General features: G+C 45.8%; 1 protein-coding gene and 1 long non-coding RNA gene across 2 annotated transcripts in view; one reads left to right on the top strand and one right to left on the bottom strand.

The window, feature by feature from the left end:
• The window catches only part of LOC101275616 (uncharacterized), a 253,173-nt gene that overhangs the window by 138,738 nt on the left and 86,485 nt on the right, over window positions 1-27,950 (bottom strand). Inside the window, 1 exon segment of the mRNA XM_004276883.3 lies at window positions 1,692-5,303. Coding sequence (XP_004276931.2) covers window positions 1,692-5,303 — 3,612 coding nt within the window.
• On the top strand, window positions 5,299-27,009 carry LOC125965048 (uncharacterized). The gene is made up of 3 exons (XR_007478525.1): window positions 5,299-8,443; window positions 9,706-13,499; window positions 24,518-27,009. It is a non-coding gene; the product is annotated as an uncharacterized LOC125965048 (long non-coding RNA).

Raw genomic sequence — 27,950 nt, 5'->3', positions numbered from 1 at the left:
TTAAAGTAAACGAGATAGTTACAGAGTAATATGTGGGTATGATCCCCACCGTGTAACCCCCTCTTCCCAAATCTCCCCCTTACAATCCTGTGTATGTGTGGTGATAACGCAGATCACACACATAGACTGCTGACGTTATTTCCTTCTGTGGAACAGGATTGGGAGACTTTGTTACCTTTTCTCTTCTACATCTGTATTGACTTTATTTTTAACTTTACTAATAATAATTTAAAAAAATAAGTAACACAACAAGGGAAAAAATGCTTGAAAGTTAAAGTTTAACTCTTTACTGATGAGGACATATGTTGAGTAAAGTGACGTAATTTCAGCCGGTAGCGATCACTTTTGAATGTCTAACGCCTAATTCCAGTGTGTTGGGAACACACCCTGTGAACTCCCACCTCTCCCAGCTCGCTTCCTCCTAAGCAGCCCACACAGGGCCTGGAAGCCGGAGTGAGTGCCCCACGCCTGTTGGTTGCAGCCCACAGGTTGTCCCTGTGCTCAGGAGGTGTCATCTATGAGAGGAGCAGGTACGGGGGCTTCAGCAAACACCCGGACAGCCTGCTGTGTTTAGCAAGCAGTGAGCTGATTGAAAAGGGGCCAGGAAAGGACCAGGCACGAAGCTAGCGCTGGATAAACGTTCGTTCCTATTCCTCTTTCTCTTTCAAATCTTACGAGAGAGAAGGCCTCGTATGCGTGCGCATCAGAACCCGTAGGAAGGCTAGAGAGCCTGAGCTCAGGGGAGAGGGAGACCCTCGGCACAGCTGGGTGGCTGACACCTGCCGCGGGCAGAATGGCCAGCTCACCAAAGGTGAGGCCTCGCCAGGACCCGGGAGGCAGCGCGCAGGGCGCCTGCACTTAGCCCTGCTCGGAGGCTAACGCTGAACCTGAGGCTCTTCCACACCAGCACAGCGCTGGGCACGTGGGAGACACTACACCTATTTGTCTAAAGAAGCAAAGGGGAGAGGGCACATGGTTTCAGGAGTGGACAGGGAAAAGGGAGGTTTGCTTCCACAGTCCCAAGACTACTCTTTCCGGAATTGCCCCAAAGCTACCTCCTTCCGAGGGCAGCCTGACTTGTGAGAAATCCCAAGCTGGTATACCCTTTCTTGTGCCTGACCCACCAGCCTGTTCCCTGTCGTCGGTGGATGCCTTTGCTTTGGCGGAGAGACCCTTTTCTTTTACCAGGAATTTCAGAAGCACCAATAATCTCTCTCCTTACACTGAAACAAATTCAACTGGATCAGGTTTAGATTTAAAAAATAAACCCATAAATATACTAGAAAACAACGTGGGGAAATTTCTTTTTTAAATTTCACAGCGGGGAAGGATGAAGGTTGACGTAAGAAAGCCTGCCTCAGTCACCCGATACAAAATGGCCAAAGACTACGAACAGGCAGTTGATACAAACGGGAATTCAGGTAGCTTGAATTACACAGGGAAAAAAGAGACCACACAAGATTACAATGAAATGCCAATTCCCACTTGTTTGGCAAATTCCAAGAAACTGGTCCGGCTGGGTTGATTCAGGTGGGGCATTCATGTGTGTTAGTGGGATGGTCTCCATGGAAGGCAGAATGGCCTTCCTTTCCCTCCTCTCCCCTCACTTAGGGAAATGTCATGTGTGGTCCCCTCCTTCTCGTGCCTTAGAAGGTAAATAAACAGGTTGGTGTGAGTCACAGATAACTCACCTCACTCCCAAGGAGGTCCTTAAGCGAGGGTGCTGTGCTCAGGCCACAGGGATGCTGGCCTCTTTTCCTGCTCTCTTCCTTCTCACCCTGGTCTAGTGCCTGCAGAGAAAGTAGGAGGCTTGTCCAGGCCTTGGGGCTTCCAGGGGCCTCTGAGCTGCTATCCACATGGCTGGAGCTTCCAAGAGAAACCGCTGAGCTGGCCCTGCCCCTGCCAGGGTAGTGGAAATCCACCCGCTGGGCACCAGGCCTGGGGCTCTGGGGCTTGGGGCTCAGGGGCTTACAGGGCACACCTTGGCTTCCATATACCAGGCAACAGGTGGAGCTGGAGGGAAGGGTGTGGCTGATCCCAGCCTGCTGCCTCCCAGGACTGGTGGGTGACAAAGGCCAAGACTTTTCAGGAAAGTTACCTGAAGGTAGGTATTTACCACTTTCCTGAGTGCTTGTACATTTAATAGTTGGTTCACTTTTTCTCCTGTTATCTGAAGAGACCAAACTGCTGGATGACAAAGGTGTGGGGGAATGTGGGAGTGTCCAGTGATCTCTAAAAACGTAGCAGCTCTCTTTGTCCTCTGCCTGTTCCTCGCGGTGGCTACTGGTGCCTAGTGGGGAAGGTCTGGGGGGATTCAAGATCTCCGGTCCTGGAACCAGACTCACTAAGGAGGGCCTTTTGGGGCCCTCAGCATCTTTGCTTTTCAGAACTGTGCGCCAGGAGGTCTGGTGCAGCCTGCTCTTTTTCTTCTGGTCCTTGAAAGGACCTGGAAAACATTCACCAGTGTTCTCTTTTTCCAAAACTCTTGACTCAAAAAAATTTGCAAGGGTCTTGTGAGCTGAGGCCAACCTCGCGCTGAGCCTTTTCTCTGGGGTTTTGAGTCTCTTGGCGTCGCAGCTTTCTGAGGACTGTCTTTTGCTACCGAAGTCCCCACGCGTCTCCACGTGGCCCCCTTCCGTCAGCCCTGCGAGCCCTCGGCCTGCGTCCTGGAAGCCCATCTCGGGAGAGGCGCTGGCGTGCGCGCAGCGTGGAGTCCCGACCCGGCCCGACGCGGTCTGCCTGCTGGCCACCGGGGGCAGACTGTCCGTGCACAGCTCCTCCAGGCAGTTAGAACCCCCAGGGCGGCCCCCTCCCGGGCTCTCGGCGGCCGAGGGCTTGCCTTTCCGTAAGGAGGTCACCTTGGGAAACGCCAACCGCCTCCCGGGCTCCCGAGAAGCCTGGCGGAGCCGGCGGGGCGGTCCGGGCAGCCGGAGCGCACGGGTGCGGGCAGGGGCTTGGGCGCCGGGCCGCTTGTCCGCACCGCCCTCTGCTGCGCGCACTTCTAGCGTGTCCTCGGGGCCCTGGGCCCCGGGCGCCCCAGTAGCTTCTTCCCTGGCCGCCCGGGTCCCGGAGCTCTGGCTGGCCCCGGGCGGGTTCTCTTCCGCAGGCGCCCCTGTGCTCAGAAGGCCCCCTGCGGCGCGCCCTTGGGAAGACGTCTCTTCCCCGCCCGGGGGCCTCTCTTCCGAAGCCGCTTGGGGGATCAGAACTGTCCCAAGCTCTGCGGCTGGGGCCACCTGCCGAAGAGCCTCGTCTTCACCTCGCAGTCCGAGGGCTGCTGGCAGCTCACACTCATTGCCGTAAGTTTGTGGTTTCCCACGCCGGGAAACCACACATGGGGTCGCTCCAGCACTGCAGGGAGACCCTGGTCTTTCCTCCAGAAACTCACAGGACTGTGTTTCTGGAAGAGGACCCACTTTCCTCCTGGTGGCCTGCAGCCCTTTCTGCTCAACAGCGACAATGACGAGCGTGCCCTTAGAAGACGTGTCTGCTTTGGGCTCTAGCTGGAGGCCCTCTGCCAAGGGTGTGGAACCACCCTCGTGCCCCTGTTCACACTCCTCACCCCCACAGGGGCAGTGAGACACGGCGACTGCTGCGACTCCTGAAAAACCCTGCGAGGCATTTTTCGTGAAGTTGGGGTCTGGAACCATCACGTCTTCTGCTTCCTTTGAAGTGTCTGTCGTGTTTGATTTCAGGGTGGTCTCTGGGGCATCTGAGTGATTGCTTACTCCAGAGCAAAGCCCCCAGTCTTTGTTCCACACCTGTGACCTGCTATTGCTGGGATGATGTGGGAACTTGGCCCTAGCAGGTGGCTTTCTTTTCTCACTGAGGATATACTTTGATGTGTAATTACTGGTTTGGTTTCCTGCCTCAACAGAAATGTCCTGAAGATGCTTCTGTTTATCACTCACGTCCTCAGCATTTGGTGCCAGGCCAGCGCTCAGGGGTTCCTCTGTTCTGCTTTCTGGGCCGTGTCCCAACTTGCCCTCGGCTGGTACCAGCACTTCCTCTGCGTTGCAGCTCACCAACTCTGAAGTAAGGCATGAAGAGACTGGGAGGGACCTAGACTCCTGTCCTGACTGGTTTTCCAGCCAGAGACTTTCAGAGGGCGTGTCCTGAGAGGCCCTTTTCCAGCTAAGAGCGCTGGGTTCACACTGATCCTCCAAACCAGGAGCCTTCCTTGGGGAAGCAGGAAGCAAATGAGACAGTTGGGTGGGAACAGGGTAAAGAGGGTGTTGTGTTCTTGGAGCCCGTTCTGCTTCTGTCCCTTCCTTCAGATGGCTCCCAAACTTCACAAAGTTCTGCCCTAGAGGACCCTCAGAGTACCTTAAGGGAAACTCTGCTACGGAATGGGCCCTGTTCAGCGTCGTCGTGTGCTGACAGCAGTGCCTTGGGAATGCCTTGCCCTTGTCGTCAGTCTTTTCTGGGGCGCTATGGCAAAGCTTGGCGTGTAGGAGGCATGACGTCCCTAAAGGAAGCTGGCAGGTGGCATCAAAGCCGGGCTGGGAGCAGAGCAAGCCTGTGTTCAGCGTGGGGCCCGGAGTCCTTCCCTGCCCCGTCCTGGCTCCCGGAGGGGCTGTGAGAGGCAGCTGGGTCCCCCTGTCCCTGTTGTGGATATTCGGCCAGCTCCGGCCCTGTTCACAGCACCAGAGAAGAAAGGGCCAGACCGCTGGGATGCCCAGATAACTCTCAGACCTGGATTTCTGAAGAGAAAAACCAGAGGCCCCCCTGAGGTCTTGTACAGTCACCGCCTTCGCTGGCGGGAGGCTGCAGCTGCCCGTGGGCGCCTGTGCACAGCCCTGTGTGTGGTCAGCAGTCCCTGCCAGCAGTGACGCTTGCTCCGGGCTGGCCACGTCCTCCCAAAGGGGCACAGCCCTCACTTCTCCAGCAACTGCAGCAAAGGCTCGTACCCCACTTTTGCAGGACTCTTCCTTGAAGTCAAGGTACAGATCTAGTTCCTCTTCTGGGTCAAGCCCAGGGACACCAGTTGAATGCTGCTCCTGAAGGGTTCTGGATGCTGGGGTGTCACGGCATCCCCCGCGTGCTTCTCTGTCCTCAGAGGTACCATCTGGAGTGAGGCAGATTCCCCCTAGGAGGTCACCAGGCAGGGGCTCTGTGTCGGAAGCACTTTCAAAGGGGTCAATTTTTGTGTCTGATTGACTTTCACTCTGGTGGGACAGTGTCTCAAAATCACCGTGGTCTGTTTCCCAGCTCCGTCCCTGTTCCTCTGGTTCTGCGGGAGAAGGGGGGAGCTCCTTGTCTTCAATCTCACCTTCACCTGGCAGGTGTACACTTGGCTCTGGAGTCTGGAAGGGCAAGAAGAGAGGAGTCACAGACAAGGCCTGAGGACATCTGCACACACGTACACTGCACCTGCCTTTGTCAGAAGGAAGAAGGTTCAGAAATGTTTCATTTGTTCCCCATGTGAAGAGAAAAACCAGAGGACCCCCTGAGGCCTTGTACAGTCACCGCCTGTAGGAAGAGAGTGGTAAATATGAAGAGGTACCTTTTTTTTTTGGCCGTACACGGGCCTCTCACTGTTGTGGCCTCTCCCGTTGCGGAGCACAAGCTCTGGACGCGCAGGCTCAGCGGGCCCAGCCGCTCCGCGGCACGTGGGATCTTCCCGGACCGGGGCACAAACCCGCGTCCCCTGCATTGGCAGGCGGACTCTCAACCGCTGCGCTACCAGGGAAGCCCAAGAGCTACCTTTTATTAGCACAGAAAAGAAGAGATGGAGCCAAACCCAAACAGTAGGGAGAAAGTGTAGCACATAGTTAAAGCAACCCTATTAAAAATCAGAATAGGCGGAATGAGCATGTGCAGTTTAAGTACGAACTGTTGTCTGAGTCATGGTGAGAAGCATATCTGTGCCTAATGTTTTCAGCAAGAAAGAGCAAATGAATATATGCTTGCTTTGTGTTCTGTTTGTTGTTATGTAACCAGTTAAAGTCAAGGCTCTTACACTTAGAAGTGTTTTCTGAGTTAGGTTTGCTGCAGCCAAAAGAAAGAAAGAAAGAAAACCCACACACAAGAATTATTGAAATTGCAATCATATTTTGGGATGTTATAAATGCCCAAGACAGCTTTGAGAACAGGAGGAAAAGTAGAGAACTTGTGCAAGTATTTGCAGAGTTTCATTCTCTCATTACACATTTTTCAATCAACTTGTTATAATATCATTTATATGCATCCATTTACAGTGTATAGATCTGGGGACTTCCCTGGTGGTCCAGTGGTAAAGAATCTGCCTTACAATGCAGTGGACATGGGTTCGATTCCTGGTCAGGGAACTAAGATCCCACATGCCACAGGGCAAGAGCCCACGTGCCACAACTACTGAGCTTGCGCACCTCAACTCAAGAGCCTGCGTGCCCACGTGCTCAGGAGTCTGCGTGCCACAACTAGAGGAGGGAAAACCCACAGGCCACAACTAGAGAGAAGCCCACGTGCTGCAACGAAGAGCCCGTGCATCACAACGAAAAAGATCCCACATGCCTCAGCGGAGGTCCCGCGTGCTGCAACTAAGACCCGATGCAGCCAAAAAAAAAAAAAAAAAAAAAAGTGTACAGTTCTGAGCATTTTGACAAATGTATACACCCATGTAACTACCACCATGATAAAAATCCTATTTCCTTTTCCCAAAGAAGTCCCTGACCCTCCCCAGTCACTCCTCATCTTGAGGCAGGAGATAGATGGGCCCCAGGCTGAACAGCTGAAGTTTCTTTCCTGTGGACAGAAACTCCATAACAGCAGGAGCGAGAGAGGAGGCTGGACCCTGCCCAGATAAGAGATAAAAAAAAACCCACATATTCCTCGTTCTCAAAGTCAAAGAGACCTTCCCGACTACACATGTGCAGAAAGGCTCCTTGGGGGTCAAAAAGGGAGGGGGCGCCACCCCATAGTAGGTGATGTCAACCTTCCCACAGGCCTCTTCGCTAGAATCCACCTTGGCTAAGAGATGTGCCCACACTCATGGGAGGACCCTGAGATGTACCAAATACAGACTCAGAATCAGGCAAAGCAAGATGACTGGCCAAAGGAAACCTGGAAGAAATGCCCCATAAAATTGATTCAAACTACCATGAGGGCGTGACTTTCTCTCTGAGCCCGCCCGGGTGTCTATCCACACGTACACTTTTCCTCCTAATAAACACTTCACTTGCTTCACTACTTTCCGTCTCTATGTGGAAATTCATTTCTACACAGCTGACGGGCCAGGGCCTTGTCACTGGCCACTGGTCCCTGGTGGTCTAGTGGCTAGGATTCAGCGCTCTCACAGCTGCGGCCTGACCTCAGACTCTGGCGGGGAACAGAAAGCCCGCTTCAAGCCTCTGCAGGCCGAGGCCACCCGAGACCCTCTTCCTCCCTGTGCCCTGTTTCTGCCACACAGTCTAGATTTGCCTTTTCTAGTTTCAGATGACCAGAATATGCAGTATGTACTCTTTGGGGGCTGGCTTCTTTCTCTCAGCATAATACTCTAGAGATTCATCCATGTATCTTGGTTGTAGCATGTATTATACATACAACAACACCTTGAACTTTGTGATAACACTGTACCCAGCATTCAGTTCTCAGACGCTCCAAAGATTCCCCAGTCCTGGAGTAGGACAACCACTTGGCCCTGCGTCTAGCTAAGGCTCCTTCGCACAAACTTGGTACAGAGGCTGTTCACTCAACCAGCCCTTCCCAAGCACAGATTCTGAGGACTTGTCATTAGAGGTTTCTCAAAATAAAATTGCTTTTAATCCTCTTTACCTAAAAGGAGAAAAGCAGACAAACACCAAAGCATGTGATGTGTGAGGTATTTAAGCTACAGGGTAGATTCAGAAAATCGGAAATAATATGATACTATAGTTTCGAATATGTCACAAAGCAGAAAGGAGCTGGGAATAGGAAAGGAAACATTAAAAGTCAAACCATTTGGAAAGCAGGGCTGTGTGGTGGCCACGTGATATCCAAGAAGAGGGAGGAATTAGGGAAGCCCTGGTCTCCCCCAAGTCCACTGCAGGCATGTGCTCCCGTGGTCCAACTCCCAGGTGGCAGGCCCCTCACTGCGGCAGGAACAACAGTCTCTGCCCTACAGAGACTTCTGCTTCTGCTCAGTAACTCCTGCCGTCAAGAGCACCTCCGTTCCCTCACCTCGTCGACCTGTTATTAAACTGGGAAGGGACCCCTTGACCATAGAGCGTTTCCTCAGCTCTGTCATAGCTCGATGTCACCTCACAGACTCATATGGGCATCAATATTCACGTTTCAGGCCCAGGGAATTCCAAAGTCCCAAATTCCAAATGACCAGTGATCTGGACATTGACTACGCCAAGATGTCAGAGGTCTCACTCCTGACCCCACCCCCTGCTCAGCATGGTGACCCAGGACACTGCCAGTTAAAGGAACTGTACTCCCTGCCTTGGTCTTGATGACAGTCAAGCCTTTCTTTGACTTCCAGGTATGCTGGCAAGAGGTCTCACTCTGTTTCAATGAAAATAAAAAGCCTTTGATGGGGACGGGGTTGGGGGGACCCCTCTAAACTCTCTCAGATTACAAAATTGGTATAGTCTGTGCAAGATCACTGGAAATCCAGCTTTAATATTCCTTAAAGTGTTTAAATGCTGAATAGGAAGAGTACCTTTTTTAAAAAAGCATTTGATTTGGTTGAATATTAGATTCTAAATCTTATGAAGAAAGTTTTTTTTTGCCCCCTGAGTTGTTTCAGGAGTAATTCTCAAATACGTAATTTCTCAGCACAAATCCATATAATTTCAAGGTTATCCCTCAGGGATGGTCTGGGGGTTGAATCTACAGGCAAAAGTGTTCTTTTTGCTGAAGCTCAGAGTTATTTCTGGGGTTAGGGGTGGGTCAGATTTGAATGTTTTTAAGCAGAAAAGCTCTCTTTATTTTGTCACAGGCCTGGCACTTCCTAATTGTCTTATCTCTATAATTTTGTGAGGCTTCAGACACTAGGGCAAGGTGTTTGGACTTTCTCCTGTAAGAAACAGAGAACTGCACGCAGCGGGTGTTTGCACAGAGGGATGAAGTGGGTCCAGACAATACATTAGGGAGTTGAGAATGGTGTTGACAAATGGGCTCCAGCACCCTGCCCCCAACCCTCCTGACTTTCACTTCTTCCCTCACCTTCAGTCACCGGGCAACAAACCTCTCTCCATCAGAATTCCTGCCCCCATCCCCCAGAGCACCCCATCGTCTTCCCTTTTCAAACTCCTCAGTAATAAAATTTACATTTTATCTCCACACTTCCTCATCTCCCATTCAGTCTTTAAAAAACATTAGTATTTGATGACAAGACATATCCCTTCTAAATACAAATTCAGTTGCAAGCCATTAGTTTTAATAGGTGGTATTTGCATTATCTTGCAGTTCTATTGTTTTTCTAACTTCCATTATGATTTGCTCTCTGACCCATAATTTATTTAGAAGTAGGTTTTGGTTATCTTTTTGTTTCTGATTTCTGTTGAATTACATTGTAATCAGAGAGTGTGGTCTGTATGATTCTTTGAGATTAGTTGAAACTGGCTTTATGGCACAGTACAAGCTCCTGTTGAAACCACGGGTAATCATTAGTTAAATCCGTGTCACTTGTAATCTGCCTTCATTAATCAAAGTCATTTTAATTGTTTCTACAAAAGACTTGCATTTCCTCCCAGTGGCAATAAGCCTAAACAGTAAGATGTTTGCCTGGTTGTTTTGCAGAGTCAGGTGTCTAGTTGAAGCTGAGCTGGTTAAGACTGCATGGGACCCCGACCCTTCAACGGGACCTGCTCCAGTGTCCGCTCAGTGACCTTTTGAATCTGCAGAGGCTCAGCTTAGTTATGGCTGCACAGAACTGCGATTATCATACCTTTTTCCAATCATCTTTCCCCACGCTGTATTCTTTAGCCCCTAAATACCCCGAGGCCCGCTTTCGGGAGGCGGATTTGAGATTTGGTCTGCAGTCTTCACGCTTGGCTGCCTGACAAAATAAACGAATAAACAGTCTCTTAGGGCTTTCCTGGTGGCGCAGTGGTTGAGAGTCCGCCTGCCGGTGCAGGGGACACGGGTTCGTGCCCCGGTCCGGGAAGATCCCACATGCCGCGGAGTGGCTGGGCCCGTGAGCCATGGCCGCTGAGCCTGCGCGTCCGGAGCCTGTGCTCCACAATGGGAGAGGCCACGACAGTGAGAGGCCCGCGTACCGCAAAAAAAAAAAAAAAACCAAGAGTCTCCTGCTGCAAGCCTCCCGTCAGCGTTTTGGCTTGCTGGCAGACAGCAAAACGGACCTGGTTCTGTAACACTGTTTCATAAGTGTTCCATGGGTGTTTGAAAAGATCGTGTATTCGCTGCTTGTTCATTCAGGATTTAATAATAGCTCATCAAGCTTGTTCAGTGTTAAATCCTTGTCAAATCCTCATAATTTGACTAGTTTTTCATCTGCTATTAAGTACATTGAAATCACCCCCTGTAGAGCTGCGTTTGTCAATTTCCTCTTTTAATTCTGTCATCTTTCAGTTGACACGTTTCAGTGTTATGTTAGTAGGTGCATAAACAAGTTCTGGCTCTTTTTATTATTTCTTAGTAACTCTCTTTATCCCTAATAAAAGTTTCTACTTTCAAGGCTGTCTTCTCTAATAAACCTACATCAACTTTCTTTGGGTTAGTATTTGCCTAGTATATATTTTTCCATTCTTTTTTTCCCAGTCTTTCTATGTTCCTTAGGTGTGTTTTTCATAACTAACATATAGATGGGTTTTCAAGATCCAACATTTCAATCACTCAACCAGAGAGTTTAACCAGCGAGCATTTATTTGGGTTTCTATCTATCACCCTAGTTCATTGTTTTTAGCTCCACCCCACCTTTTTTTCCCCTGGGAATTTCCTTTTTTTTTTTTTAATGTGAACTCAACAGTGGTTTGTTTAAGAGCATATGTTTAAAGGAATGTAGAGCTCTGAGAAACTGCTCCCGGGCTATAGTCCTCATTTTGCCCCAAATGAAACTTAGCTCACAGCTCTGACGTTGTGCATTTTTCTAAGTTGACACTGCCTTCCTTTCTTTCTTCTCTCCTCCTTCTCTCCCTTCCTTCCTTCCCTCCCTTTCACTATCTTTTTTACAATCTTATTGAGGTATAATTGACATAAGTAACTGCACATATTTCAAGTGTACAGTTAAAGTTTGTGTGAAACCGTCATACATCTGTGAAACCATGACCACGAGCAAGATAGTGAACATTTCTCTTGCTTCCAAAGATTCCCTCATGCTTCTTTATAATCCCTCCCTCTCATCTCCCCTCCATCCCCAGGCGATCTTTATCTGCTTTCTGCTACTATAGATTAATTTGTATTTTCTAGAATTCCATATAAATGGAATCATACAGTATGTATTTTTTGTCCGGTTTTTTTCACTCAGCACAATTATTTTGAGATTCATCTATGTTGCATGTGTCAATAACTGGTTTTATTGCTAAGTAGTGTTCTGTTGTATAGATATACCACAATGTGTTTATCCACTCACTGCTGAGGGACATTTGAGTTGTTCCCAGTTTTTGGCTTTTCAAATAATGCTGTACAATTCTGTACAGACATGTGCTTCATTTCTCTTGAGTCAATACTGAGGACTGGAATGACTGGGCCATATGGTAGGGGTATATGTTTAATTTCTTAAGAAACTGCAAACTGTTCTCCATCCCCTTTTATACCACCCCCAGCAATATATGACAGTCCAGATGTTCCACTCCCTTACCCACATCTGCTATTGTCAGTTTTGTTAATTTTAGCCATCCTAGTATGTGTGAAGCAGTATCACATTGTGGTCTTAATTTGCATTTCCCTAATGACATATGATGTTGAGCATCTTTTTGTATGCTTTTTTCTATCTGTACATCTTCTCTGTGAAGTGTCAGTTCAGATTTTTTGCCCACTAAAAAATACTGGGTTGTGTTCTTATTAAGTTGTAAGAATTCTTTATATATCCTAGATACAAGTCTTTTGTTGGATATATGTTTTGCAAATAGCTTCGTCCAGCCTGCAGCTTGCCTTTTTATTAACACTGTTTTTTAAAAGCAAAAGGTTTTAATTGTGATGAAACCCAATGCATGGATTTCTTTTTTTCAGATCATGTTTTTTGTGTGTGTCTAGTTTTAAAAACTTTGCAACCTAAAGTCACTAACTTTTTCCTGTCATTTCTTCTAGACTGTGGTAGACAGAATAATGCCCCTTTTCACTGAAGGATGTCCATGTTCTAATCTCTTCTGGAGGCTATGAATGCCTAGGGCAAGAGGGACTTTGCAGATATGCTTATGTTAAAAATCTTGAGGAGATTATCCTGGATTATCTGGGTGGGCCCAATGTAATCACAAGAATCCTTATAAGAGAAACACCGAGGCAGGAGAGTCAGGGAAGGAGATGTGATGCGGGAAGCAGAAATCAGAGTGCCCCAAGGAGGGGCTACAAACCAAGCAATGTGGGCAGCTTCCAGAAGCTGGAAAAAGCAAGTAAAGGGATTCTCCCCTAAGAGATTAGATCTCAAATGTTATCACAACAAAAAAGAAATGAAAATTCCCCCCCTAGAGTCTCCAGGAAGGAGCATGGCCCTACTGACACCTTGACTGTGGCCCAAGTGATTGTCTGACAGTGCGAGTGTGTAGCAGTGTGGCATGAGCAGGAGGCCAGTGTAACACGTAACCATGACGCCTTCTAGAAAAAGGACCTGGGCTTCTCTAGGGGCAGAGGTCTGTTTTTCTCTCTTGCCTTAGTCTACATTTCTGTCAATGGCTCCACAACACCAAGTGTGCTTATCTTACTAGATTTTGGGGAAGATGAAGTAAGGATATCAGAGCCCTCTGAAAATTCTAAATGTTCTCCTAAACTCTAAGATATATTGACCACCTCATGTTAACCATGGAGACTAAACACCCCATTCTGTCAGTTCTCTTCACACCAGCTTGCTCACAAATACCTTGGGGACAGAAATTATATATCTTGCTATCATATGTCTTGTTATCCCCCATAGTATCTAGCAGAGGCTTGGTACAGAGTAAACACAAAGAAAATATTGGAGAAATCTAGAACTATACAGAATCACCACTGCAACGATGATTATTATAACTCTGTGGCTGTGAGCATATAAGCATTTTATATCCACAGGACATTTTCCCAAATGTGATATTCAAAGGTACATTCAGATTTACATGCACGTCTTCCAATTATTGTGTGCACTAGAACTGTGCCAACAGATACAGTATCTTCTTGTTTTGAGTTTTTCAATTTGTGTGAGAATATTTTAATACAGAAATGAAATATTTTATTATTCTACTTGAGAAGTTTTTGTTGCTGTTTTTGTGGGTTTTGTTTGATTTTTTGTTTTCTTTAGGAAACTCACTCAAATAATTGGAATTAAACTGCAGTTCCTTTGAAGCCTCTGGCGAGAGGGGTGACTGTCCTTGAGGTCGTCTTCTGGTGGTTCAGGAGGCACCGTGATCCCTCCAGGGCATAGCTCAGGGCATGGCACACGAATGGTAAGATTTTTCCAGTAAATGTTTGTCAGGTGAATAAAGAAACATAAGGCAGTGACAGTTACACGGTGTGGGGTGGGGAGAGGCTAAAGCAGAACCAGAGGAAAGTTGAGGAGGTCAGAGGTATCCAGAAGCTTTTTTCTTGCCTTAGTTTCGGAGCAAGTTTCCGTATTACCCACAGTCACATTCACTTACTTAGCAAACCTCACTCCTCACAAAAGTCTGACATTTGAACCTGAGCTAATCAGGTTTATCTTTCACTCTTTGAAAGATGCGGGTTTCCAGGTCAATTATTCACACTGCCAAGGTTCCAAGGAGGATGTATTATTCCCTACACTGTCCAAGGACTCAGGCAGTCTCTACCTCATTGCACCTGAAGTACATACTTCTCACCCATTTGTTAGACAAGGTGACAGGACTTCTACCTGGAAGTCCTTTCAGGCAGTCAATATGAGTTACAATATGATCCTGGGAGTATTACTGTTATGTTTATTTAAGAATATTTCTAGAATCCCAATTGGCCTTTCCCCTTAACTAGCCCCAATTCTGTACTCTCAGGCTGGATTTCCACATACACCAGAAACTATTTTCAAACATCCTGTAGTTATCTGCTGCTTTGTCTGATTTTTCTGGGAGAGCACGGATGCATTTGCCAAATTCTGGATTCAGGGTTGCTTAAGAAGTTGCCATTTACTAGGAACTACTATGGGCCAGAAACTGCATCAATAAAAGACACACAAAACAAAGCCCCTCCTATCAGAGCAGCTGTGAACTAACAAGGGAACAAGCACTACACAACTAGCAAGGGTGCAATGGTACAAACAAGAACTGTCCACACATAGGAAAATGAGTAATTTCAGGGCGAGGAGGGTCTCAAAGGGTGTACATCTGAGCTGTGATGTGAGCGATGACGTTTCATGGGCACCAGGGGGAGAAGTGTGAAATGGGGAGTTGATGAGTGAGTAAGGCCACCACGGGGCCAAGTCGCAAACACTGGTCCTCAGGGCTCTCCATTTTTTCTAAGTCAAGTCTTTGCTACCACACCTCTTTCTTATCATTTAACACATTGCGTTGTACTCATCAGTGTCATTTAATAATATCAAAGGCTGGAGGTGCCCAGGGAACCAAGCAGACGTCGTCACTGCCCCCATGACACACACAAACACCAAACAAGGACACACGCATGTGTAACTACAAGTTGAGAGGTGGGCTGGGAAGTGAGAAAGCCCAAGAGGTTAGGGAAGGGCTCTGCAGGAGGTGATTAAGCAGAGTCACGCTTAATGATTAAGCTGAGCAGGGCCAGCCCTGGGAATGGGTGGGGAAGAGAACATTCCAGACTGGGGGACAGGCTTGTGTGAAGACTCTGAGGTCCAGACACCTCGGCTCGAGGGAACCAAGAGAGTGGGCCACTGTGACCTCATGGTGAGGGAAAAAAGAGGCAAAGGCCGGTACTGTGGGTCTCGTAGGTGGGTTGAGGAGTTGGATTTTGTTCTGAGTTCAAATTCTGAGTACAGGGAGTACCATGATGCGGAATGTCTTTAAAGTCACCCTGGCTGCTGTGAGGCCAGTCAGAAAATTTCCATAGTCATTCAGTTTTCTTCTCTATTATGCTCTGGTGTCTCAAGGACAGGTGGGCCCCCAAACTCTTGCACCACTGAGTAACCCAAGTTGTGAGAAAGTAGCCCAGATTCCCTCCCCAGTGGGAAGAGGGCATTTAATCACAACTTTGAGGGGTTAAAAAAAATCAGTGACTCTCCTTGTGATGAGAATTTGCAGTTGTGACAAACTATTGCCACTGACATCCTGGGTGACTTTAGGTGGCTTACGTCCTCTTTCTGCACCTAAGCATCCTCATTTGTAAAGGAAGGCACACGAGTAGATTAGTATTTTAAAAACTGCATTCTGACTGCACCTTCTGCCCTGATATGAAAGTGAGTTCAAAGGAGCATCACTCTACCCTTATAATGAAAAAGCCAAATTAGTCTCACATTCATAACTATTGTGGAGCCATCACAAGCTGAGGTTGCAGAGCAAACTACTGGTCCCAAAATATGCAGAAAGACAGGCATCTGCAGGGAGAGGGGAAAGGCCAGTATTCAAGGCCAGTATCAAGTGATCTAACATAGGCATAATTGGAATCTTAGAAGGAGAAGAGAGAGAGAATAGGGCAGAAGAAATACTTGAAGCAGTAAGTCCAATAATTTCCCCATATTAGCCATAGATATTAAAACCACAGATCCATACAGTTCAAAAAGGATAAACACAAAAGAAAAAAAGTTCATACTTAGGCATATCATACACAAACTGTTGAAAACAAAAGTCAAAAAGAAAATCTTGAAAACAGCTAAAGTAAAAAGAAACACTACACAGAGAAAAAAAAAGATAAGCATTAAAGCAAAAATTTTATCAGAAACCATGCAAGCCAGGAGACAATGGAGTGACATCTTTAAGCAGCTGAAAGAAAAAAATATATTCAGCAAAAGAATCTTTCAAATATGAATAAGACTTTCTCAGACTAACTGAAACGAAGGGAATTAATTTCCAGCAGACACGCTGTATAAGCAATGGTAAAAGTTCTTCAGGCAGATGGAATATGATAGCAGACTGAAACCTGGATCTACACAAAGGAATGAAGAGTGCAAACCAGGAATAGGAGAGAACGTTCTTAACCTGATAAAGGTTAACTACAAAAAACATACTTAGTGTTAAAACCTGAGTGCTTTCTCCCTAAGACCTCAGCAAGGCAGGATGCTTTCTCTCACCACACCTAGTCAACATTGAATGTTGAAATCTTAGCCAGTGTAATAAGACAATAAAAAGAAATAAAAGGAATGCAGATTAAAACGGAAGAAACTGAACAGTCTATGTGTAATTTTCTATATAGAAAATCCCAAAGAAACTAAAAAAGAAAACTCCTAGAATTAATAGGTGAGTTTAGCAAGGTGGTAAGATATAAGATCAAGAAACAAAATAAATTGCATTTCTATACACTAGGGGTGAGCAATTAGAATTTGAAATTAAAAAACTGCATTTACAATAGTAGCCAAAAATTATATCCCTAGCTATAAATCTAATGAAATATATTCAGGATCTATATACTGGTATTTCATCAGCATGGCTTTTTAATCAGCACTGGTGAAAGAAATCAAAAAAGACCTAAATAAATAAAGAGAATATGGTGTTTATGGATTTCAAGATTTAATATTACTTAATGTAATTACTTAATATTAAGTAATATTGCTATTATTAAGAAGCCAATTCTCCCCAATTTGGAACAATCTGAGTAACAAAATAAATAACCATATTATTGAATTATAACCCAAAGAATAGACTAATTACCCATAAGCCCATATTGATGTGAATAAGTGACTGAATAAATAAAAATCAGGGGAGAAGAGCAAGCTCTTCCTTGCAGAAAAATTCCAATTAATAAAAGTGGAAGGAATGGTGAAAATAGAAAATCACTATTACAGCACCAGTAAGAGTTGCGTCAGGGAATATCTACAATGAACACTAAAATTATGTGTAAGAAGCGATCAAAAGGGTCATACTTTGACTGAGAAATCTCACTTGAGAGATTCTACCTTAAGGAAAGATTCTGCAATGCGACATGTTCGTGGAAGTGCTATTTGGAAAATTTTAAAAGGGAAATAATTTGTTTTCAACAATAGGAACATGGCTAATCAAATTAAACAATATGCACTTAATGGAAAATTACACAGCCATAAAAATTTAATTAATAAAGGCTATTGAATAGTAGAGGAAATATATAATAATGCAGGCTAGAATTTTATGTATTATATGATTATAAATCATTAAAAAAATACAAACTAACAAACAAAAAAAACCCTGAAATGAAATATACCAAAGAAACAACATTTTTGTTACAGTCAAAATTATTTCTTCTTCAAAACTGTCACATCAAGTTGGTTACATTACCATTTTATAATTTTAAAATATTTGGAAAAAATTTGATTCCTTTTATGTAATATGAATTATAGGTAATTCTGTTGTTAATAATTCAAACAGACCTTCAGCTCCAGTAGAAAGGGCCTTCTACCTTCCCCATAGTGCTTAGTTGCAAGTCCTGATATGCAGAATAATCTCAATCGATATTTGCATACTGATTGATTTCCAATATTCATAGCTATAGGTGTCACCTCAAGAGTGTATAGTGCTTGTTTCTCTTCAGGTGACAGCTTTGATCTCATCAGTGGGGAACCAGGACTCCCAACCCCGCCTGGCAGTAATGAGGTGGATCTCTCCATCCCCTGCCAGAGTAGGGCCAAAGGAGGTCTGCTAAGTCACAAGGTTTAAATAAGGTCTAGAGTTTGTTCCTGAGTTTTCTTTTTATCTCCCAAATATTCTGGGCTGGGAACCTGGAACCATCAACAGGCAGAAAGAAAGGAAGGAAAGAAGGGAGGGAGGGAGATGGGGAGGAGAGAAGGATGAAGGAAGAGAAGGAGAAAAGTTTGCTCTGCTTCATTTGTGTGTTTATGGAGGTGACTGAGTGACGGCACAGAGAGGCTAATGCCATTGAAAGAAGATTTAGATTATGTACAGCTTCCAAGAGAAAGAGGCACACCATGCCACAGAGGGCCACATGGGGAAGCACCAGTGTTGGTCAGGAGGCAGAAGGAGCAAGGGGAAAGCCTAGGCTAGAGCCTTTACTGAGGTTTCTGAGAGAAAGACAGGACAAAATAAACAGCTTAGGACTGGCAAGTTTGAATAATTACAGCAGGCTCTGGGATAGTGGTTGGCCCTGAGGTGATTTAGGGCAGGGAGAATTGGCTTAGTATGTGAGAGTTGATAAGGAGGTGGTCCAGAGCATGGGCTCTGGATCTTAGGGAAGGTGTATAAAACTTTGGCCATTAGTTTGGTCCTATAATTAATGGATGCCAAATAGAAAAATCCAGAATCTAAGAAAACACAGGACACTCTCTGTCCAAAGTTCCAGAGGGAAAGCCCAGCAGGGTCTTAGCAGGAAAATCTATCCCCAGTGGCAGCAGTGTCCTGACTTGCCTACAACAGTAGCCACAAAAGATCCTGGGTACGCCAAGCCATGACCTCCCCATCCCTCAGCTATCAGCAAGAACAGGCCAATCTGTCAACAGCAGAACCTGGGCAAGCCAAACCACCCCCTGACACAACTGCCAGGAGCAGGTGTACCCTCTGCCTGCGCAGGTGGTGTCAACAGTCCTTGTGTCTTCTGGTCCTCTACCCAGCACCAGAAAGCAACACAGCTCTGGTATCTCCCAATCCCCCACCCAACAGCAGAGAACCTCCCAGACCCCATGGCTTCAGCCCTTCCCAGGGGCAGAAGATGTCCCAGGTAGGCACTTCTTTCTACCAATGGCAATGGCAGAGATAGAGCGAGAAGCCCACTGTCACTGGGTAGCTGGAGAACAGCCAGGGGAAGTGCTCTCTGTTCTATGGGTTGGGATTCCCACACTCACCTAACAATGCCAGGAAGCCCAGGGAAGCCATTTCTGGACCCTGCAGACAGCACTAATAGGGATCAAGGGAGAGCTCAAGCAGAAGAATGAAGCAAATCAGAATAGCATTGCGAAAGCTCAGAAAACTAAACTGTCATTGGAACTGCAGCCAGTAAAATAGGCCAGACCTACATACTAAATCTGAACAGGGCAGGGGGCTTCCCTAGTGGTGCAGTGGTTAAGAACCCACCTGCCAATGCAGGGGACACGGGTTCAAGCCCTGGTCCAGGAAGATCCCATATGCCATGTAGCAACTAAGCCCTTGTGCCACAACTGCTGAGCCTGTGCTCTAGAGCCCACAAGCCACAACTACTGAGCTCACGTGCCACAACTACTGAAGCCTGTTGCCTAGAGTCTGTGTTCTGCAACAAGAGAAGCCACCGCAATGAGAAGCCCGTGCACCACAACAAAGAGTAGCCCCCGCTCGCCGCAACTAGAGAAAGCCTGTGCAGAGCAACGAAGACCCAACACAGCCAAATAAATAAATTAATTAATTAAAAAAAAACTAAATAGGGCAAATTGTTGCTAAAAGAGATTTAAATAGGATCAAGAGTCTCTTAACATGAGGCTCTTCCTGAAGATGGTGGCATAGGAGGGTGTGGAGTTCATGTCTCCTGACAAGTAGGACACCTGCTAGGTGCTTATGGGGGACCTCGGACACCTAAGGGGATGGGAGTAATCCTTGTGTGACCAGGTAGGACATGGGAGGGAAGGAGAGATGGAAGAAAAGTGGAGGTGTGACGGGACCAGCGCCCTTGAGTGGGGGCTGGGGGAGAGGAGAGGTTCCTACGCTCAGAGGGGCCCACTCACGGCGAGGGGATCAGCAGGCACGGACAGGGACCTTTGGGGGACTGGGGGATGGGAGGGGAATGAGGCCAGTGTCACCCCTGCCCACTTGGGCCCTGGCAATCCTGCTGGAGTCCCGGGCCTGAACCCCACCCTGGGGCTCCCACAGGCTGCGTGGTTCCCAGGCCTGAGCCCCACCACCAAGGCCTCTTCTGGCCACACAGGTCCCAGGCCTGAGGCCCCCCTGATCCCCCTCCGGCCACATGGGTCCCACCTGAACCCCGCCACTGCCAAAGCCTCTTCTGGCCATGCGAGGCCTGGGCCTGAGTCCTGCCCCTGCCGTGGACTCTTCCAGCCGCATGGGTCCTGGCAGACCTGAGTACTGCCACCCACAAGGCCTCCGTGGGCCAAGCGGGTTTTGGTGGGCCTGAGCACCGCCCCCCATCAAAGCCACCTCTGGCCGTGCAGGTCCAGGCAGAACGAATGCAGCTCCCCCTCCAAGGCCTCTTTCAGCTGTGCTGGCGTCTGTGGGCACGCCTATGGAGGCCTGCGCCCCAGCTGGCCTGCGTGGGCATATGTGCTCCGGGCCAGCTTCAGGAACAGATGCTGGTAAGAGGAGCACACGCAGAAGTGGGGCTGACACGGCAGGTCCAGAGACCTACCTAGAGGTCTTGGGGAGGTGGGGGTTGGCTGTGGCTCACTGTGGGGACAAGGACACTGATAGAGGAGGCACAGGGAATTTTTTAAGGTTTAAAATTTTTTTTATTCTTATCTTTTATTCAATTGTGTTTTTATTTATTTATATTCATATTATTATTATTATGTTTGCTGTTGTGGTTCTGTTTTGTTTTGCCGTTGTTTCATTTTTATTGTTATGTTTTCTAATATATTTTAAGATTTTTCCAATTTTACTTCACATTTTATTCTTTGTTATGGTTCTGCTCTTTTCTGTTTGTTGCTTTCTTTTGTTTTTTTTTGCCATGCTGCGTGGCATGTGGGGTCTTGGTTCCCAGGCCAGGGGTTGGGCCTGAGATCCTGTGGTGGGAGCAACGAGTCCAAGCCACTGGACTAATAGAGAACTTCAGGCCCCAGGGAATATTAATTGGTGTGGGCTCTCCCAGAGGTCCTCATCTCGGCAGTAACACCCAGCTCCACCCAACTGCCTGAAAAATCCAGTGCTGGACACCTCAACCATAAAAAGAAACGAAATTGAGTTATTTGTAGTGAGGTGAATGGACGAAGAGTCTGTCATACAGAGTGAAGTAAGTCAGAAAGAGAAAAACAAATACCGTATGCTAACACGTATATATGGAATCTAAAAAAAATATGGTTCTGATGAAGCTAAGGGCAGGACAGTAATAAAGACGCAGATGTGGAGAATGGACTTGAGGACACGGGGAGGGGTAAGGGTAAGCTGGGATGAAGTGAGAGAGTAGCATTGACACATATACACTACCAAAGGTAAAATAGATAGCTACTGGGAAGCAGCTGCATAGCAAGGGAGATCAGCTCCGTGCTTTGTGACCACCTAGAGGGGTGGGATAGGGAGTGTGGGAGGGAGACGTAAGAGTGAGGGGATATGGGGATATACATATATGTATAGTTGATTCACTTTGTTATAAAGCAGAAACTAACACACCATTGTAAAGCAATTATACTCCAAAAAAGATGTTTAAAAAATGATATGATTATTGAGGGAAACTGTGCAGTTTCTGTGGGATCTCTCTTATTATTTATTACAACTGCATGTGAATCCACACATTTTTTTTTGTTTTTTTTGTTTTGCTGTACACGGGCCTCTCACTGTTGTGGCCTCTCCCGTTGCGGAGCACAGGCTCCGGACGCGCAGGCCCAGCGGCCATGGCTCACAGGCCCAGCCACTCCGCGGCATGTGGGATCTTCCTGGAACGGGGCACGAACCTGTGTCCCCTGCATCGGCAGGCGGACTCTCAACCACTGCACCACCAGGGAAGCCCTGAATCTACACACTTAAATTCTATAAACTTACACTTAAATTACATTAAAAAGCATAATTAATGAACACGCAAAACAAAAATAAATAAAGAATATGTTGCGAAATGCACAGCTTTACCATCAACTAAAGATGTGCAAATAGAGATGGCTCTATCTACTAGCATGTAGCAGTACTTTTACAGACCCTGAGCCCAGGCTGTGAGGATATGATGACACTGCAAGTTGTCTTTGTCTTTTATAAATTCTGTCTGGCAATGTGTGAAAAGAATGAATAACATTTTTTGGACATCTGGAATTTGATTCAAATTCCTGGTCCATTACTTTCTGGCTGAGGGACCGTGAGAAATGGCATACACTTTTAACCTCACTTTCTTGATCTCCAATGACAGGGGTGATTACTTACAGGGCTGATGTGCAGATCTAACAAGCTCTTGTATAAGAATCTAGTACAGTTCCTGAGAACTAGAACGCACTCAGTAACATGTTAAATTCTTTTCAAAAAAGGAAAAAAGTCTTATAAAGAAAGTATCACACACAGATAGTTTTAAAGGAATGTACTGGGACTTCCCTGGTGGTCCAGTGCGTAAAACTCCAGGCTCCCAATGCAGGGTGCCCGGGTTTGATCCTTGGTTGGGGAGCTAGATCCCACATGCATGCCGCAACTAAGAGTCCGCATGCTGCAACGAAGATCTCACGTGCTGCAACTAGGACCCGGGGCAGACTAAATAAATAAATATTTTTAAAAAGTACACTGGATGAGATTAATGGCAGATTAGACATTCTGAAAGAAGAGATTAGTGAAATTGAATATGTAATGATAGAAGCTATCCAAAATGAAAGAGAGAAAAAAGACTTTAAAAATTAAAAAAAAAAAGGAACATCCTACCAAACATTCAAGGAACACGATTCCAGTCTCACCAAAGAAGTGAAAAAGTGGAATTGTTTCTCAGCTCCTTGAATGAAGATGGTATAATTCTGACACAAAAACTCAACAGGGGCAGCACAAGACACATTAATCTCACCCACAAATATAGATGCAAAATTTCTAAACAAAATGTTAGCAAAATGAGTCTAATGATGTAAAAAAAATAGCATTTCATGACCAGTTGTTGAAATTATTCCCACATAAATAGATTAAGTTTACTACAAAACTAGATTAAAGGGGAAAGAAAACACATGGTCATCTCAATAGATTCAGAAAAAGTATATGAAAATATTCACCATCCAGTCCTCATATCAAAATAGAAAGAGAAAGAAACTTTGAAAGATCTGACGGAGGGTATTCGAAAAAGCCTACAGAAAATATCACACTCAATTAACCTCTGAAAACACCTTTTCAAATTAGAAACAAGACAAGGATGGTTGCTATGATACTTTCAACACTGTACTAAAGATCCTATCCTGCACAAAAGACAGAAAGATGCAATAAAATACATAAGACTTGCAAAGGAAGAAATGAACTTATTGTCATTTACATATGTTCTGATAGAAATTCCAAAAGAATCTTTAGGCAAACTTATAAGCATTAATAATATCTACTATATTTCTACAATCTATCAAAGAATGGGTAGAAAGTGCAATTTTAAAAGATACTTTTTAATAAAAGCAATAAAAAACATACCTCAGTACCTAAGAATATATGTAAAAATATGTCGAAGATCTTCATGGAAAAAAGTTTTAAACTTTAAATGTGAAATTTCAATTTAAATATTTATTTATTTATCTGGTGGCACTGGGTCTTAGTTGTAGCACATGGGATCTTTGTTGTGGCACGTGGGATCTTTTTTTTTTTTAGTTGTGGCATGCGGCTTTAGTTCCCTGACCAGGGATGGAACAGGGGCCCCCTGCACTGGGAGAGTGGAGTGTTAACTGCTGGACCACCAGGGAAGTCCCTCAATTTCAATTTAAAATTTTACTGAAAGACATTAAGGGCTTCTGGTTCTGTCCAAGACAGAGCAGACCCATTCCTCCCACATCCCTTCTCTTACAACCAAAAAACTGTAGACACAACAAACAAGCACAGGAAGTCTCTGGAAAGTGGGAAGAAGAAGGCCTCTGTACTTGAGGAAGGATGTGAATCCATTGGTTTCCTTACTTCCTCCCACATATCAGAGATCCTCCAGCCCTGAACCAACAATAGGCCCTAAGAAAAGCCTGTTCCTCCCAGTCAAAGGTCCAGGGAAAGGACAGCCTCACATCAGGACACCTTTTTGGCAATACCTGCTCTGCTACTGCCAAACAGCAACCAAAACCACGTCCCCCCACCTCAGGGTTTCAGCAGGCCGGGTGCCCAGGAAGCAGATACCCTCACCTGGGGCATCCCCCTTGTGGGCAGTGTCAGTGGCCCCAGTGGGAAGCAGACTTCCTGCTCAGTGGGAGCAGGTAGAGCTCTGATTGCTCTGCCAGTGGAGTGCCAGCAGGGTACAGCATGGAGCTGAGCTTCGACCCCAGGCCAGCAGCAATCAGACCTAGCAAAGCAGTGTGAGGAAGAGGTAATCACCACCATGGTTCACCACCACCTCCCTCCCACCCACAGCCAAGCCTCCACCCTGCCCCAGCATCAGTGAGGTGGAAGGGGTGCTGAAAGGCCAGCTCAGGGGCACTCTGCTTGCCCCTCCCTTCATCTCTCCCTTAGTGTCATCATGGCCCAGCTGGGAGACGAGCTTCCACCCCTCCCTGCAGCAACAAAGCAGTATGAGTCAGCCCTCTGCTTCCCCTTCCCTTCCAGGCAAGGAGGCAATGTCAGTCAGTGCTCTGTTTTCACAGGGGTGCTGTTGTCAAGGCCCAGTGGGAAGTTGACATATACATCCACCCTGCCCTAACAGAACATTTCAACTGGGGAATGCCTGCCACAAAAAGAAGACTAAATCAGATCCAGAATCTTGTAATACCTAAAATGTCCTGGATACAACTGCATATCGCTGGTCATACCAAGAATGAGAAAATCACTACAAGAATGAGAAAAGGCAATCAACAGATACCAACACCAAGATGAATCAGATGTCAGAGTTATTTGACAAGGATTTTAAAGCAGTCATCATAAAAATGCTTCAATAAGCAATTATGAATTTTCTTGACGCTAATGTAAAATAGGAAACCTCGGCAATAGAAAAAAAAAATTTTTTTAATAAAAAAGAACCAAAGTGGAAATTACTGAACTGAAAAACACAATAACAGAAAGGAAAAATCTGCTGGATAGGCTCAGTATAGAGTGGAGATGACACAGTGTAGAATCAATAAACTTGAGGACAGATCAACAGAATTTTCCCAATCTGAGCAATAGAGAGAAATTAGGTTGCAAGAGTATTAACAGTCTTGGGGAGCTGTGGGATCCTAGTAAAAGGGTATCATCAGAGTCTCACATGGAGAGGAGACAGAGCATGGGACTGAAAAATTATTCTAAGAAATAATAGCTGATGATTTCTCAAATCTGGAAAAAGACATAAACCTACAGATTTGGGAAGCAGAGAAAACTTTAAGTAGGATAAACAGAAAGAATTCCATGCCAAGTCACAGCATAATTGAACTTATAGAAACTAAAGACAAAGAAAAAAATCCCGAAAATAGCCAGAGACAAATGACACTTTTTACAGCTGGCCACACAAATTGAATGACAGTGGATTTCTCATCTAAAACTATGGAGGTGAGAAGGAAGTGGGTATTTTTCAAGCACTGAAAGAAAACAACCTGTCAACTGAGAATTCTACATCCAGAGAAAATATCTTTCAAGAACAAAGAGGAAATAAGGACACTACAGAAGACATATAAATGGAGAAATAATCCATGCTTATGAATTTTTCACACTTTGGCCAAGCACTGATTCATGGCTTTTAATGTGGTGAGTTAGTAATGCTATGAGCCATCTCCCCACCCTGTGAATGGCAGGATTCCAGAATATCACCAAAGATGTGGAAGAAACAATTGAGCTAAATCAGAATGAGTGACCCTTCAGCAACGTCTGATCCTCCTACTGGGAGACTATGCTTGGTTTTGGTATCTATAAAATTCACCATTTTTTATGAATTTTCTTTTAAAATTCTATCTTTACAAAGCCCAGACCAGTTTATATAAATACGGGGAGACTCACCTGATCTCCTCATCCTTTGAACATATATAAAAATTATACCACTTTATAGCCTAAATTATATATCATTGTAGGGCATCTGTTTTTGGTTACATTGCTAATGACCTTTAATGGTTATTTCATTTATTATATATATTCTGTCCCCATAAACTCTTTGCTGAAAGGGTCTATTTCTAGTTCATTGTTTTAATCCTGAATACACTGTGACTGGCAAATAGAAGGTACTAAAAAGAAATCTTCATGAAGGGACTGATTATTATACTTTTTCAAATTTCAAATAAAATATATATTATTGCTTAAAATGATCTAATGCCTAGGGAATCCTCGTTTGGTTAATAAATAAATGTACCTACCAGATACTCAGTGGCTTAAGGAGAGCAAATTTTATTTCATATCACATTTCAACTCTCATTGACTGGTAATGGCTGCCAGAAATATATTGAGGAGAAGGACTTAAGGCCTCTAGAAGAAATGAGTGCCATGCTCACCTAGCAAGGTCTGCTGGGATGAGGGAGGAAGATATCATCTATCCCTCACCCCAGCCCTTACTCTAATTAAAATATGCAGCAAGGGGGAAATATATTGCTTATGTGGTTTATATTGAAACTTCCTTGAAAATCTGTTTCTATTGCATTAAAAAGTTTTTTCATATGGTGGGAAGAACAGGAACGTTGGGGATCCACAGGCCTGGGCGCTCACAGCTGCTCTGCGTTTCTCTGTTTCCCCAACAAGCACTCTCCCCTCCGTCCTCCACAGGCTCTTAGACCTTCTCTTTGCCCAGTTCTCCTGCTCTATTACTTCTCCTCATCTTTTCCAGACGACACACTCACCTCCTCCTTCACAGAGACTAGAAACTGGTCACTCAGGAATACCTTCAAACTCTTGTCTCCAATCCTTTACGTTTTCCTGAAGCTTCACTCACCCCCTTCTCCTTCCTGGTACAAATTTAGTCCTGTTCCCTTCTTCCTGTCTGTGGTCCAGATCACACCGTGTCCTGCTCACCCAGGCCCTCCTAACTCCACTGATTATCCTGTCTTCTCTGTATGTTCACCTTTCCACTGGCTTCTTCCCAATAGCACTTCAACATAATCTTTGTTCTTTCATTTAAAATAAAACCCAAGAAAAATAAAATAAAGTGCCATGTGCAAAGAGAAAATAAAATAAAATAAACCCCTCTTCCCAGCTTGCTTTCTTTTTTTTTTTTTTGCGGTACGCGGGCCTCTCACTGCTGTGGCCTCTCCCGCCGTGGAGCACAGGCTCTGGACGCGCAGGCTCAGCGGCCACGGCTCACGGGCCCAGCCGCTCCGCGGCATGTGGGATCCTCCCGGACCGGGGCACTAACCCGTGTCCCCTGCATCGGCAGGCGGACTCTCAACCACTGTGCCACCAGGGAAGCCCCTTCCCAGCTTTCTTGACCGTGATTCCATCCAGCTGTGACACTTACCTTGCATGTTAGTCTTTAACGCACTGCGACCTGACCCCACCCACCATCCACAGGAATTACTCTTAACAGGCCACCAGTGACCTCACTGGTGCTAAATCCAGTGGACATTTTTTGGTCTTCATCTCACCTGACCTCTCAAAAGTACTTGACTACAACTTCTCTCTTGACACTCTTTTCCTTTGACTCTGAGCCACCACACCACCTGGATTTCTTTCTTCCACCCCTGCTGTTTCTCCCCCCTTTGCTGGCTGTTCTTCCTCCCTCCCACCACCTAAAAGTTGTTTTTCAGGTCCTCTGGTCTTCCCACACTTTGGTTCTGGAAGGTGATCTCAGTCATTCACTGATGACTCCCGAACTGTGATCACTATCCTAGGTCTGTGTACAGGAATTGCCAGTCGGTGTCTCACAGCCATCTCACATTATTAGACATCTCTACAACGGAACCCGTGTCTCCCATCACCCTGTTCCTCCTCCAGTCTCAGTGAATGGTACCATTCTGCATTTAGTCATATAGCCAGGAGCCTGGGACTCACTCATAACTCATTACCCTCTCACACTCAATCCTTAGCCGTCTCACATTCACTTCTCTCCCTCCAACTGGCATTTCCACTTTTCAAGCCATCATCAACTTACTTGAGTTACCAGAACAGCCTCCTGATTGGTGTGCCAGG

This window comes from Orcinus orca, chromosome 7 (genome assembly GCF_937001465.1).
Source record: "Orcinus orca chromosome 7, mOrcOrc1.1, whole genome shotgun sequence".
In the NCBI taxonomy this organism is placed as follows: domain Eukaryota; kingdom Metazoa; phylum Chordata; class Mammalia; order Artiodactyla; family Delphinidae; genus Orcinus; species Orcinus orca.
Note: the sequence above shows the minus strand (reverse complement) of the source record. Positions and strands in the feature narration are given on the sequence as shown.